The sequence below is a fragment of the Diceros bicornis genome, chromosome 34, assembly GCF_020826845.1.
Source record: "Diceros bicornis minor isolate mBicDic1 chromosome 34, mDicBic1.mat.cur, whole genome shotgun sequence".
NCBI classification, from domain to species: domain Eukaryota; kingdom Metazoa; phylum Chordata; class Mammalia; order Perissodactyla; family Rhinocerotidae; genus Diceros; species Diceros bicornis.
Genome location: NC_080773.1, coordinates 34,324,797 through 34,340,282, shown reverse-complemented (window position 1 = coordinate 34,340,282; position 15,486 = coordinate 34,324,797). Strand labels below are relative to the sequence as shown.

General features: G+C 43.3%; 1 protein-coding gene across 1 annotated transcript; it reads right to left on the bottom strand.

Annotated features, from left to right (window-relative positions):
- Positions 1-453: 453 nt before the first annotated feature.
- Positions 454-4,585, bottom strand: LOC131397733 (zinc finger and SCAN domain-containing protein 5B-like). The gene is made up of 4 exons (XM_058530791.1): positions 4,147-4,585; positions 2,619-2,825; positions 1,474-1,672; positions 454-1,238 (listed from the first exon to the last, which is right to left on the bottom strand). Exons 1-4 carry the CDS (start codon positions 4,531-4,533, stop codon positions 454-456), a joined length of 1,578 nt encoding a protein of 525 aa, XP_058386774.1. The 5' UTR covers positions 4,534-4,585.
- Positions 4,586-15,486: the final 10,901 nt, after the last annotated feature.

Below are 15,486 nucleotides of genomic sequence, written 5' to 3'. Positions count from 1 at the left end.
AAAACACAAAATGCACAGTGAAATTTGAATTTCAGATAAGCAACAAATTCAGAACATATTTATACTTAAAAAATTTGTCTGAAATTCAAATTTCACTGGGTATCCCGTATTTAATGTGGCCACCCTACTTGGATCACCCTATTTTATAAAGAAATAATGGATAACGGGAGGACAATCAGCAGCCTCAGTTTAATTATTCAGTTTAATTAATTACGAAGTACTATTAAGAACTAACAAGACTTGCATGCATTGAAGAAAAGCAACATTAACCAAAAAACCTACAAGGAAGAAAACAATAGGACATAATGAAACAAAACCAAAACCAATCGGGAAGATTAATTACTCAAAGACCTTCACAATTAATATTTACGGAACCCCCATTGTGTTCCAGAAACCTTGTAAGTGCTTAACACGTCACACCATCATTTTTATAACACAGGTGACAGATCACCATTAATTTCCTTCTTGGGGCAGAAGGGAATCACGGGGAGTCATTTTTGAATGTGTTTTTTGGTGGCGTTTAAAAGTCCCCAGCTGACGGAAGGCATGGTGACACTGGTGACACACATAGGGTTTGAGTCCAGAGTGGGTGCGTCGGTGAACGTTGAGGTTCCCCCTGTGGCTGAAAGCTTTCTCACAATCTTCACATTGGTAAGGCTTTTCCTTGGTGTGGACCTTCTCGTGGCTACGCAGGGTGGAGTCGTGGGTGAACTTCTTGAGACAGAGCCTACAGCAGTATGGCTTCTCGCCTGTGTGGATTCGCTGGTGAACTCGGAGGTCTGAAGACTGCATGAAACCCTTGGGACAGATATTGCATCTGAAGGGTCTCTCGCCTGTGTGTGTCCTCTGGTGAATGTCGAACTGAGATTTATAATGAAATCTCTTCTTGCATACCCTACAATCGTAGGGTATCCATCCCGTGGCTTCTTTGCCAACAGGAAGACCGGTTGATCCCATAGCGCTTGGTGAATGAACTGAATTTGACCCAAGTTGTCCTGAGAATTCTCTTTTGTCCAAATACGAGGCTCCTTCTTGAGGCACTTCTTGGCAAATGGAGGCGTTGTCCTGTTTTCTTCTTTTGGAGCTTCTTGGACTCTTCCAAGAATCTCTTCTGTTCCTACTCGGAGTTGACACTTCTCTCTCCGAAATGTGGGTGGAAGGTATGTCAGCATCCACATTGTTAACAGAAGTTTCTTCTCGGGGATTCTTCCCACCCTTTGCCCTCACACAATCTGCTGAAAGAGGAGATTCAACACACAACATTGAATAAAGAGCATTTTCAATGATACCAAACTCATTTGAACCAAACAATTATGTTGGCTGAGAATGTCCCATCCATCCACACACCTGAGAGATTGGATTGTAGGACACTCTGGAAAGTCAGTGAAGGAGAAGGCTTGCCACTTGAGAGCCACGCCCCCCCCCGCCCTCTCCCGAGAGATACTAATGCTGAATACCCAGCCTTGTACCCAGCATAGGAAGAGTCACCAACTCCTCTGAATTCCCAGTTTCCATACTCACCAGGACCCTCCAGAAGCTGAGGCTCTTTAGATTTATGTACTTTTGTCTCTTCCTTGTCTTCCGTCAGGTCGTTCTCCAAGTTCTGCTTGGGTCTCAGACCCTCCAGTTCACCTACTTCAAGAGCGGTCTCTGGCAGGAGAACTTTCTGTCCCTGACAATGGGCAACCAAGTGTAGTTACTAAGGGGTCTAAATTGGGGAAAGCTCTGTCCGTTCTTTCCCTATCTCCCTGGTCAGAGACACCACCTTTTCTACCCATCTCCCTGGTCTGAGACACTAACTTTCCTAATAACATACTTTTATGGATATGCCCAGACTTCTTTTGGGCCACCCCATCGCCACTTAATAATCATTACTTAATTTCCAAGTCTGTCATTAATCACCACACCTTCAAATCAAGTGTATACATGACAGTTCTTACTCTTAATTCTCTAAGCCTACCTCTCCAAGTCATCCCAACGTCTCCCTGACCCTGACTCTGGAAGCAAAATAGTCCAGGTCTCCTAACTCAGCACTACTGATATTTTGGCTGGAGGATTCTTTGTTGTGGGGGCTGTCCTGTGCATCGCAGGATGCCCAGCAGCATCCCTGGTCTCTGCTCACTAGATGTCAACGGCATCCCCCACTCCCACCCCATTTTGACAACCAAAAATGTCTCCAGACATTTGCAAATGTCTTCTGGGAGGCGAAATGAGAACCATTTGAGTTCTCATTGGGAACCACCCCTTTAAGGAATTGACAATATTCTGAAAACCTTAGCCAATTATCATTTCATGGAATGCCTTTCAGGAAATTGGGTATGGAGAAATTAGCTTTCAGTTCATTAACCTGTGGCAAACTGACCTAGCACCAATTCATTAAGACTATTTCTTTCTCCCTACCCTTAACACTAAAAGCTTTAATGGGGGAGGGACAGGTTGAGTCTTCATTCTCCACACAGGCTCAGCAATGTCTAGGGACTTAATGCATCCATGGGCATTCCTAGGGTAAATGGGTCCAGGTCTGTTCTGTGCCAAATATCCAATTATTCTAGCAGCTAAGCCTACTGCTTCCTCTTGTACCTTCTCCCACTTCCCCACGGAGGGCATCACACACTCACCTGCGCCCTTGAGATTTCATTGATTCCTGGCGGGTTCCCCAGCTCTTGGCTGACCTTCTGGCTGTTCTCTGGATATATCTCACTCACAGAGGTTTGGGGCTTCCTGGACAAGCCTCTCACATCGTCCGTGTCACTGACCTCAGCTTCAGCCATCTGAGCATCTGAATTTTGCACAAGAAATTTCTGTCCTTGTAAGCTGACTACCGTCTGTGGGGAAAAAAATAAAACAAGATCAGACTCGATCTAAGAACTGAAATGTAGCTGTCATACTCCCTGCACGCATCCCACCGTACACTTACACTTGGCTGGAATTACCTGCTTAAAATAGCAACCTCCCAAGTTGTGACAACCAAAAAATGTCTCCAAACATTGCCAACTTGCACCCTGGAGGGTGAAGGTGGACTCACCCTACCCCCTTGCATTGGACAACTACTGGCCTAGATCAAGATTAGGTTGTATCACCTCTGAATTGTCATTATTATATCTCTCTGATTTGAGTCTGGCCACAATATCTAATCCATCTGAATACCATCCCCCGGCCATTTCTTCCTGCCTCCTCAGGTAATAATCATCCCTCAAACTGCGTCATCCTAATACATACTTTGTCCACTCCTGATCTAGGAACATGAGACGTGTCACGATGAAAAATCCAACACCTCGCCAAAGGGATCCTTCAAATGTCTGGCTTTTCCATCTCACTCAAATGGGCCTTAAGAATTCCTTTATCATCCCAGATTAACATTTTACAGTTCCCCATAGCTTTTTTTCCACAATGTTTTCAAAGCTTATACTTCCCACCCTTCACCCCTAGAGGATCTTGTCACCTACCACAGAGTGCAGGGGGAAAGGAAGGCTGCCACATTGGACTATCTCGTTTCCATCCTGTCCACTTACAAAATTACGTATAAATGAACCTATTTCCCCATGACTGGGGCAAACTGTGCACATGTGCTACACCAGGTCCCATCTCCTCCTAGATCCTTTTGAGGCTTCCTTTTTCCCCTTCCCCTTCCTTAACTCTTTCTCCAAAGCATGTGGGCACACTCAAACTGCCATGATGAAAAGTGTTTCCATTGAAATCTCACCTAATCCAGTGGTTCTTACCTGGGAGCCATTGTGACCCTATGGGATATTTGGCAATGACTGGAGATTTTGGGGGTTTGATTTTCACAACTGAGGGAAGCTGCCATTGGCATCTAGTGGGTGGAGACCAGGGACGCTGCTAAACCTCATACTACGATGCCCGGGATGACCCCACAACAAAGAATGATCTATCCCCAAATATCACACTGTCAATTCGAGAAACCCTGATGTTGAGCAGCAACTCTGGCCTCTACCCTCCGGATGCTGGTAGCATCCCCTCTCCTGCCCCCCTCCTCCCAGTTGTGACAGTCAAAAATGTCTCTAGACATTGCCAAGTGAGGGGCAAACTCTCTCCCACTTGAGAACCACCTTCTAGTCCAACTCCACCTTGTAGGCCCCGTACGAGCTCTCTGTTTCCCACACCAATCATGAAGGTCCTACTCACCCATTTCTTGGGTTTCACGCTATTTCTTAGCATGTTCTCCAGGTCTTTGCAACTCTCCACACCACTCTCCTTAACTAAGACCTGGAGCTCCTGCGGCATCGAGATCATAAACTGCTCCATCACCAGCTTATCCAGAATCTGCTCCTTGGTGTGAAGATCTGGCCTCAGCCACAGACGGCAGAGTCCATAGAGTCTCCTCAGATCCTTGACGGGGTCTGATTCCTCCGAGCTTGTAAACGCTCTAAAGCTGACGTGCCAAGCCTCAGAGCTACAGTCCCGCTTTTCAGTAAGGGTTCCTTGGGACGGTAGAGATGGAGGCAGCTCCAATCCCCAAGGGCTATCTTGGGATTTTCCACGACCCCTTGAAAATGTCTGGTCCATAGCCATATTTACTGGAGAATTTTCCAGTATGACTCTGAGCAAACTCTTTTAGAAGCCGGTACCTAATTGAGATCTAGCTAAAGAGATTTATTCTGGTTTTCCTCAGTAAGAGAGTCACTGTTTGTTTAGAAGTCTGGAGGGAGAAAAAAAAGAATGAACCAGATTAGTTTAATTTCTTACTCCACCCTTCCCTCCCCCTAAATCCCTCATCCCAGTTTTAGACACCATCCTTCACTGGTTCCATATTTAATACCATGGAAATTAATCCATACTATTATTCTTCCAACATCCACCTTTATAGTAAAAGGTGGTTTAAATGTCTGAATGCCCCCCTAGATTCTGAGCTCCAAATGTACAGAAGTGGTATCAATTTTCTCATCTGTAAAATAGGACATTGTTCTTTACTGTAAATTAAATATGCTAACTATGTGTAAAGTCCCTAAAATCTATTTTAACGATAATGTCAGTTTTTCTATCTTCCCATCAAGACAAAATACAAGGAGAAGCTGTGTTAGTCATGAATCTGCAGAAAAATATTTACAGCCTGAGAATTCCATGTGGTGTAGTAACATTGGGAATAGTTAGCCTAAGACTGTCCCCCAACACACTTCCTTGTTGATCCCAGGATATTGATTTGTTCCAGGGAAGGGAGGGCACAAAAGAATTCTAATAGAATTCAGCTCCTGAACAGATAGTTTGTTATTGTGGTAAAATACATGTAACGTAAAATTCACCATCTAACTCTTTTAAAGTGTATCATTTCATGGCACTAACTACATTTGCAATGTTGTATAACTGTCACCACTGTCTGGTTCCAGAACTTTTTCATCACCCCCAAAGGAAACCCCAGGTGCCAGCCCCATGGTGTATCGGTTAAGTGGGTGCGCTCCGCTGCTGGCGGCCCGGGTTCGGATCCTGGGCGCGCACCAATGCACCGCTTATCAGGCCATGCTGTGGCAGCGTGCCACATAAAGTGGAGGAAGATGGACACGGATGTTAGCTCAGGGCTGATCTTCCTCACAAAAAAATAAATAAACAAAATAAAGTTTGTAAAAAAAAAATTAAAAAAAAAAAAAAGGAAACCCCATACCCATTAAGCAGTCACTCCCCATTCTCCAGCCACCTCCACCCCCCAGCCCTGGGCAATCCTTTCATCTACTATCCGTTGCTGTCGGTTACATATAATTAATCTCATCCCTGAAAATGGATTTAAAAATTCCGTGCTCTTGGAAATTTGCAGGAAGCTTTTAAGAGAAATGTTTTTAGGAGATCCCATACCTAGTTTCCAAAGGCAAGAGCCACTTTATTATAGTCTCCAGATATCAATTTTATTCCAAGTACAACAGCTTTGAAAAGAATACAGCCCAGCTTTCTTTCTAGCCACAGGCTGGGAGTCAACCTGAAGGTGTGGAGAGAAGAGAAAGAACTGGGAGGGAGGGTCTCGGGCAAGGTTGCTGGAGAGCCAAGAGGATGGAGACCCTAGGAGAGGTGGGGGTTCCCAGGGCTTCCTGTGTCCAGAAGGGGGGAAAGCACGGAGATGTGAGAAAAGACAGCCTGAAATCCTCAGACTAAAAAGCGGTTTCATGTTACTGGAAATCTGGGATGAGGCAGGGATTCCACTGGTAATTTTTAATCACTTTGGGTTCCTTTCAACTTAAAGCAAGCCACGTAATCTCAAAAGAAAAATAAAAGCAGGGACACATTTTAGTCTTCAATCCCCGGGGACTTAGCACGCCAGTGAGAGCCACAGGGCGCCCAGGCAGAAAAACGGGCTCTGATCCTCTGGACTAGTAGGCTGATAGCAGGTCCTTAATTAAAGATTTGATTGACCCCATGGATAGTAAAAATGCAGTGACGCTTTTTAAGCAATGTATGACATGGATAGAAATCTCCTCGGAAAACCAGGTCCCGTGCAGAAGAATTCAGAGGTAACTCATCTGTCTAAAATCCACAAGGGTCAAATTTTTCATATTTCAGATCATTTGGGGAAGCTTGCTTCAGCTCAGTGTTGTTTTAATTCCATGCTCCAGCTTTAATTAGCTGTGGTGTCTTGAGCAAATCATTTAGCAATTCAGACACCTTAAAACCTACCTCTTAGATTGAAGATAAAGTAAGACGGTGCTGATGTGCCTGGCACATTGTTGTTGGTTGCAGTGATTAATACTTAAAGCAATGGCTCTGAACCAGGCGTGACTCTTGCCCCCCACCCCCACCCCGGGGACATCTGGCGGTGTCTGGAGACATTTTTGGTTGTCACATCAGGGGCATAGAGGAGGGAGGGGGCAGGGGAGCGAGATGCTACCAAATAGTCTACAATGCACAGGACAGCAACACCCCCCACCCCCGCCAAAAAAAAAAAAAAAAAACACAAAAAGTTATCTGGCCAGAAATGTCAATAGTGCCTCGGCTGAGAAACCCTGGGTTTAAACTCTATACCACACCACACCATGGGTGTACTGACATGATTCCCATTTCACAGATGAGTTTAACAAGGAATCAATGTTAATAACGGGGCAGGAGGGGGATCCGTGGCTTGCACGGGATCTTGGAGCTAACGCAGGGCGAACATAAACCCAAATCTTTCCGAAACCAGCCTCCACTCGTCCTAATTTCCAAGCGCCCTCCAAAGACATGCCCAACACAACTTACCTCCTTGCGGCTTCCCTGCCTCCAGCCTCCTGGCGGCTGAACGGGCTGCGACCCTCTGGGCCCTGAGAGCAAATGTCTCTGCTTATATAGAGCCAGAGGAACGCCACGCCTCTCCTCCTGTTGCCCCGTCAGCCCGATGATTGGTTTAAGGCCGCCGAATAAACCATTTTAGACAATCCGCGTGGATTACACTTCCGTCGGAAACTCCACCAAGAGAAAAAGTAATTTACAAGTGGAAATAAATCCACATTGGAAACAATGTTGGTTTTCCCGGTCTAGTGAATTAATTTATCTTGTGCCTGAAATGTGCAGACGCGTCAGGGATTATAGATCCACCAAGTTTTAACCAGTTTGGGTCATCTATTCTTTTTTTTTTTTTTTTTTTTTACGTAAATGAGTCTGCAAAGATTTTATTTAAAATAAGCTGACAAGGCAAAGTGTCAGGAGACTACGTTTCTGAGTGGGCGTTTAGACAAGCAGAGGTCGTAGGCAAGTAGAGAAAAAGAACGACGTCATATCAATTTTGCAAGCCGTATTTCTCCTAAATTTCAAAAGCAACAATATCTTAACAAGGAAGGAACTCGGGCTGATATCAAATCAGTGATTTGATCTAGCTCCAGCAAAGCTTTAATTCATTAATTCCAAGATATTGAAAAATGAAAAGTAATTATTGCTGCATAAGTAATATTAGTGATTTTTTTAAACTTTTTTTTTTTACTATTTTTCAATATCTTGGAATTAATATGTTAAAGCTTTGCTCAAACTAGAGTAAACCACGGATTTGATATTAGTCAACTTACTCTTTTATAAAAACAATGGAAACTAGAGACAAGCATATGGACACCACTCTGCGTTCCGTTCCTCCTCGGGATGGGGAGGATAGTTTATCGGTAGACCGAGGCTCTTACGTGGAACTTGGTTCTTGATACCCTAAATTAGATCTTACAAATTCTTAAAAGCTAGAATGATGGGTCTGCAGGTTATTGCGTGAATCATTGTGTTTATGTTGAATTTTAATGAGGGGTTGGGCGTGATTAGATTACCATTTTGGAAGTTCCCACTGTCAATCGAATCATAACAGATCCATTCCAATGGTGACCTATTTGTTGCAGGTTCAGAGTAAACTTTTTTGTTTAACTTTTCTGATGAATTGGAGGGCTGTTGGCTTTAGACTGATTCTGGTTTGAATCCGTGGGGAATCTTAACCCTGTGAACTTCAAACTCCTTGAGTAGAATGGGGGGTTTATTCACTGCCTCATGTGTGGTTTTGAAAAGTAAAGGAAGACTATGGTAGGAAAGTACCTGATACATGGTTGTTTTGCCCAAAATTGTGGTGATTATTTTCTGACATTTTTCCCTCTTAACAATTGAGGTTCTGACAACGAGTTAGAGTGAATAATGGTGAAGCCCAGAATTAACCGAATCTGCCTGAAACCACCATCGACGTATGGGACTTGCCCAAATCCTCCACTCCGGAAATTCATCTCATTCTTGTTCTGGCCTTCAAATTTTTTTAGACTTTATTTTTTCAGAGCAGTTTTAGGTTCACAGCACAATTGCCTTCATTATTTTGATCTTAGATCTGCTATAAATTCTCAGTGGAGCTAAAAATGTCTGATTTAGAAAGGTCTGAGAAACTCCCAGCTCCCGTTTTATTTCAACATAAATCATTCACACGCTCTCGGATTAAGGATTAGATTTGGAAGTATCAATTATTTGACCTGAGCATTATTTTAATTATATGACCAGATCCCTACCCAGAAAAAATACCCTCATTAAAATGCCTGGATAGCAGATCTATCCCTGGAAATGTTGATCTGTTTGCTTATCTTTCTCACCCAGGATCCCTTGTCTCTACTCTGGTCATCCAAGTAAGGTCTGCTCTTTAGTTAATAGTTCTGTGCCATGACATCTGGCATCGACTTAGGGGCGGGGAGAAACTCAAAGGTGGGTTTGGAAGCAATTAACTGTTTTTTACAAGTTGTTTCTTTTCCTTTGTATGTTAAGGAGATGTAACCACCAACCATCCTGAAACTGACCAAGCCTCCCCACAAGAGTTACGCCCACGACCTTTGCCTTATTTGTAATGCAAAGTTCTCTCCAGGAGGAGCTTAGGCCTCATTCTGTGAAGGGGTGTTCTCCAACTGAGCCTGTGCAAGTGAATACACACCTCTCCCTTTTGAATATTCATTCCCCAACGAAATAAAAGTTCCTGCTTCCCTTTGTTTGTTGGGGACTTCGGAAATGATTCCTCATGGCCTCCTATTTGCTGCAAATACACTTTACTTTGTGAGACAACTTCCACTGGTGTAGAGTCTTATTTAACTCACCAGGAGGTGAGCCCGCTTTGTTCGGTAACACACCTTCCTGGTTTCCATCATTTTACTAGGGTCATATAAAGTGTAATCGTGAGAAGAAGCTGAGGGAAAGGTACATGGGAGCTCTGTGCGCTAATTTTACAACTTCTATGTTCGTGTAGAATTATTTCAAAATTAAAGTTTAAAAAGAAACAAGTAGGGCATCCAATTTCTCCTGAGAAGTACGTTTTAGCAGAATGGCCAAAACAAAAGCAATCAATGCCCGTCATTGTTTTTCCTAAAAATGGTTCTTTTTTTATATTTTATTTTTATTGAGGTATAATCGACAAGTAAAATAGTATATATTTAAAGTATACAATGTGATGATTTGATATACATTGCGAAAGGATGACCACAGTCAAATTAATGAACACATCCATCATCTCTCATAATTACCTTCTTTATTTATTTATTTATTTTTGGTGAGAATACTTAAGATCCACTTTCTTAGCAAATTTTAAGTATGCAATACAGTATTTCAACTATAGTCACCACGCTGTACATTAGATCTCCAGAACTTCTTAATCTTATATCTGAAAGTTCGTACCCTTTGACCAACATCTCCACATTTCCCCCACCCCCCCCCAGCCCCTGGTAACCACCATTCTACTCTCTGTTTCTATGAGTTTGACTTTTCTTTTTTTTGTAGATTCCACATATAAGTGATACCATACAGTATTTGTCTTTCTCTGTCTGGCTTATTTCACTTAGCATAGTGCCCTCCATGTTCATCCATGAAGTCACAAATGGCAGAACATTCTTCTATTTTAAGGCTGAATAATAATCCATTGTATGTATACACCACTTTTTTTTGTGTGTGTGTGTGAGGAAGATCAGCCCTAAGCTAACATCCATGCCAAGCCTCCTCTTTTTTTTTTTGTTTTTCGGTGAGGAAGATCAGCCCTGAGCTAACATCTGATGCCAATCCTCCTCTTTTTTTGTTTTATTGAGGAAGATTGGCCCTGAGCTAACATCTGTGCCCATCTTTCTCTACTTTTATATGGGACGCTGCCACAGCATGGCTTGACAAGCAGTGTGCCAGTGTGTGCCCGGGATCCAAACCTGTGAACTCTCGGGCTGCTGCAGTGGAGCATATGCACTTAACCACTACGCCACCAGGCTGGCCACTAAACCAGTTTTTTTAATCCCTTCATCTATCAATGGACATTTGAGTTGTTTCCACCTCTTGGCTATTGTGAATAATGCTGCAGTGAACATGGGAGTGCAGATATCTCTTTGAGATCTGGATTTCAATTCTCTTGGATATATACCCAGAAGTGGAATTGCTGGATCATATAACAGTTCTATTTTTCATTTTTTGAGGAGCCTCGGTACTGTTTTCCATTGTGTCTGCACCATTTTACCTTCCCATCAACAGTGTATGAGGGTTCCAATTTCCCCACAATCTCGCCAACACTTGTTATATTTTATTTCTATTCCTGTGGCTTGTAGCTTCTATACCCTAATGATGACCACCTCGATCGCTCTGGCCTGACAATTCTCCTGAACTCCACGTCCAGATGTTCAAACGCTTTTTCAAAGCTCCACTTGAGTGTCTAGTAGACATGGCAAACTTAGCACAGCCTTGACATACTCTTTGCCTTCCACCAATAAACTTGTCTTCCCAAACTTGTCTTCCCAAACTTGTCCCCTTGTTACCAGCCACATACACAGGTTGTTTACCTGTTACACAAAAGAGGCCAAATAAAAACTACAACACCAGGCTTACAGCAAGGAAAGGGTTTATCATTATCAAAAGGCAGCCAGACGAGGAGATGGGAGTTAAGACTCAGATCCACCTCCTTGAAGGGAAAAAGGTAGGGGATTTTATCTTGGGTTCTAGGTAGGGGAGGGGGAGCACGTGGCCTTGCTGGTTGGTGCCTTCCCACCAGCCTGTGTTTGGCCTTGAAGACTGAATTTCTTTTCCCTTGACTGTCTGGACTTTTCTGGTTGGTTTGCATCTTCAGCCTGTGTTTGGCCTTGTGAGGCTCCTTGCAGGGAAGGGGATGGCAAGTTAAGGGAATCCACAGGTGGGTGTCCTTGGTTGTCTGCCTCGGTGGTGGGTGGTGGGTTCTGGTGCCAGGAAGTGGAGGAGTTGGAGCCTGGGAAGCTTCAGCTTCTTGATATTCTCTGGATAGCAGTTTCCCTGGAGCAAACCTCAAGAACCCATAATTAGCCAAAACTTCGGAGTGAGCCTAGAGGCTACCTGGGCTTTTAACAATTTGTAACTTCTATTTGCCTTGTGTAGTGCTAGGATACAAAGGTTTAAAAAAGTGATATTTACATATGAATGTCACTTAGAGAAGCAGGGAAAGAGGATGAGTGCTTTCAGTTTTAACCCCATATATGCTGGGTTTAATGCAGGGGAACTGATATCAGGGCCAGTATCACCCTCTCAACAAACCACCAAGTATTTGTTTTCTGAACACATAAACTTGATGTCATCCTTGACTTGCCTCTTTTTCTTTCACCCCAAGTCCAATGGATCCTCCAATCCTGTTGACTCCACCATCAAAACAGATTCAGAATCTGACCGCTTATCACCACCTCTACTGTCACCACCTTCTAATCTCTCACAGAGCATTGCAACAGCTTCAGAAAAGATCCCCCTGCTGCCATCTTGCCCTCTGACAGCTTTGCTCCACACAGTCCCCAGAATGTGTTTTAAGACACCAACCACACATTTTGCTTCCCTGCTCAAAAATCTCCCACTGGCTTTGCAGAACACTTGGATGAAAATTCAAATCCTTCCTCACGGCCTCAAAGCCCTTCAGGATCTGTCCCTCTGCACCCCATCTCACCTCCAGACTTTCTCTCCCGTTCTCATTCCACTCTCCAGTGACCTTGCAGTTACCTGAGCAAGCCAAGCGCACTTCTGTTTTGAGATTTTGTTCATAAGGTTTTGCTCCGCTGTCTGGAATGCTCTGCCCCTGATACAGGCGTGGCTGATCCTCATGTTATGGAACCAAGTGGGCTCGCCACCTGGTGAGTTAAATAAATAAGATTCTACACCAGTGGAAGTTGTCTCACAAAATAAAGTGTATTTGCAGCAAATAGGAGGCCATGAGGAATCATTTCCAAAGTCATGGCGTCCCCAAACAAAGGGAAGCTGGAACTTTTATTTCAGTTGGGGAAGGAATATTCAAAAGGGAAAGGCTTGCACAGGCTCAGCTAAGCTCCTTCTGGAGAGATCTTTGCATTAAAAATAAGGCAAAGGTCATGAGCATAGCTCTTGCGGTAAGGTTTGGTCAGTTTCAGGATGGTTGGTGGTTACATCTCCTTAACATACAAAAGGAAAAGAAACAACTTGTAAAAAACAGTTAATTGCTTCCAAACCCACCTTTGAGTTTCTCCAGGCGCCTAGTTGATGACGCTCACACACAATTCAAATCTCAACACAATTCTCAAGTCTTCAGAGAAGCCTGCCCTGACTGTGCTGTATCAACCAACATCTCATTCCCATCACTCAAGTTCCTCAATAGCAATTTCTCAGCCTCAGCATTTTGGACCAGATCATTCTTTGTCATGGGGGGGCTCTCCTGTGCACTGTACTATGCCGAGCAGCATCCCTGGCCTCCGCCCATTGGATACCAGTAGCACCCCTCAGTGTGACAACCAAATGTGTCTTCAGACGTTGCCCAGTGTCCTCTGGGGGGCACACTTGTCCTGATTGAGAACCTTCATGAGCCTGATTTATATTTATTTGTATTATTTACCACCATCATACATATTATACATTTATTTGCTTATTTCATTATTGTTGGTCTTGACCTAGTATACACTGCAAGCACCATAAGATTTGGTGCTTTGTTGTATTTACTGCATCAGCACTTAGGATAATGGTTGGGACCTAGTACAATGTTCCTGCAGTAGATGCTCAATATATAACTGTATAAATATAGATAATAGATAGATAGATGATGGATACATAGATAGATGATAGATATATAGATTGATAGGTAGGTAGATAGATGATTGATAGATACATACACACATACATGAGAGATAAATAGATATAAACAAGATAGATAAGTGGGTAGATGGATAGATGATAGATACATACATACATAAACAGACAGATAGATGATAGAGAGTAGATAGATGATTGACAGATAAATGATAGATAGATGGATAGATACATACATAGACAGATAGACATATATAGATGATACATACATACATACATAAATAGATAGATAGACACATCCAACGTTCTGTGTTCTTTATTAAGATCTTCCATCTTTTTTTATATGCCTATAAATGACCTTGTCTCACCTAGCATGTTCTTTATTTCAGCTATTATATATTTTTCTTAACTAATATTCAACTGCGTTTATGTTTTTGATTTTTTACTCTTATTTCATCTTGCTAATTTCTTTTCTTATGTTTATTTATATTTCTCGGACTGCAGTTCTTTTTTTTTTTAATTTATTTATTTTGTGAGGAAGATCAGCCCTGAGCTAACATCCATGCTAATCCTCCTCTTTTTGCTGAGGAAGACTGGCTGTGAGCGAACATCTATTGCCAGTCCTCCTCCTTTGTTTTTTTTTCCTCCAAAGCCCCAGTAGATAGTTGCATGTCACAGTTGCACATCCTTCTAGTTGCTGTATGTGGGACGTGGCCTCAGCATGGCCGGACAAGGGGCGCGACGGTGCACACCCGGGATCCAAACCCGGGCCGCCAGCAGCGGAGAGCGCGCACTTAACCGCTAAGCCACAGGGCCGGCCCCTGGGACTGCAGTTCTAATACCCCTGTTTCTGAAGGTATCTCTAATCCAGTTTTTATATTCTTGGTTGATTTTTTGAATTAATTGTCTCCTTATTTGGCCTGTGAATTAATATATTTTAGGATAGGAATTCTCAGTCCAGGATAATTTTGCCCCAAGTGGACATTCAGCAATGTCCAGAGACAGTTATGGTTGTCACAGCTGGGGAGAGGGGGCTACCGCCACATAGTGGGTGGAGGCCAGGGATGCTGCTCAATGTCCTACAAGGCACAGGACAGCCCCCCATCACAAAGAATGATCCCATCTGAAGTGTCAATGGTGCCAAGGTTGATAAACCCTGGGATAGGGATATTGGCGTAGCTGATAAGCCTGGCAAAGAGCATTCAGCCAGAAACTAATCTGTTCTAGTTCAATGTCCTCAAGGAGAGGAGAGGAGATTAACCCACAGTTAACACTCCCTTTAGTATAATCCTACCAAGTAGTACCTCAGATCAGGGTCTCAAATGTAAGCCCCCCATGGAGACCAGCATGGAAAGGAGGCACTCCTTAAACCTGAGATTCTCAACTATAATAGATTCACCAGGAACACAGAGACCAAACAAACAAAAAAATACCACCCAGGCCTTTGCCCCACCCCTGGAAAGTCTGATTTATTTAGTCCAGGGTGGGGCTTAGACAAGGATTTTTTAAAAGCTCTCCAGGTGATGGAATATATTCAGCCTTAAAGGGAGAAAATCCTGTCACAGGCTACACCACGGATAAACCTTGAGGACATTATGCTAAATGAAATAAACCAGACACAAAAGGACAAATAGTGTGATTTGAGACAGAAAGTAGAGTGGTGGTTGCCAGGGGCTGGGGGAGGGGGATGGAGAGTGAGTGTTTAATGGGAGAATTTCAGTTTTACAAGATGAAAAGAGTTCTGGAGATGGATGGTGGTGATGGCTGCACAACAAAAGGTATGTACTTAATGTCAATGAACTGGACACTTAAACATAGTTAAGATGGTAAATTTCATGTGCCATGTATTTTACCACAATTAAAAACATTTTTAATTCAATATTTTTAAGAGACTAGTTTGGGGAATTTGATTGAGGAGGGACCATGACAGATATGTGTCCACCACCCTCCCCCTACTCCTGCTTGTCCCTCACCTGACTTCTCTGAGCACAGGAGGCGTCTCTCCTGGCTGCTGCCTCTACTCATTAGGACCCCATTAGTCACCAG

Coding starts and splice junctions, on each gene's coding strand:
- LOC131397733 (XM_058530791.1), bottom strand. CDS start 4,533: ATGGCTATGGACCAGACATTTTCAAGGGGTCGTGGAAAATCCCAAGAT. Junction 1,673..2,618: donor ATGAAATCTCAAGGGCGCAG/GTGAGTGTGTGA, acceptor GCCCATTGTCAG/GGACAGAAAGTTCTCCTGCC. Junction 1,239..1,473: donor AGTTGGTGACTCTTCCTATG/CTGGGTACAAGG, acceptor AATCTCCTCTTT/CAGCAGATTGTGTGAGGGCA.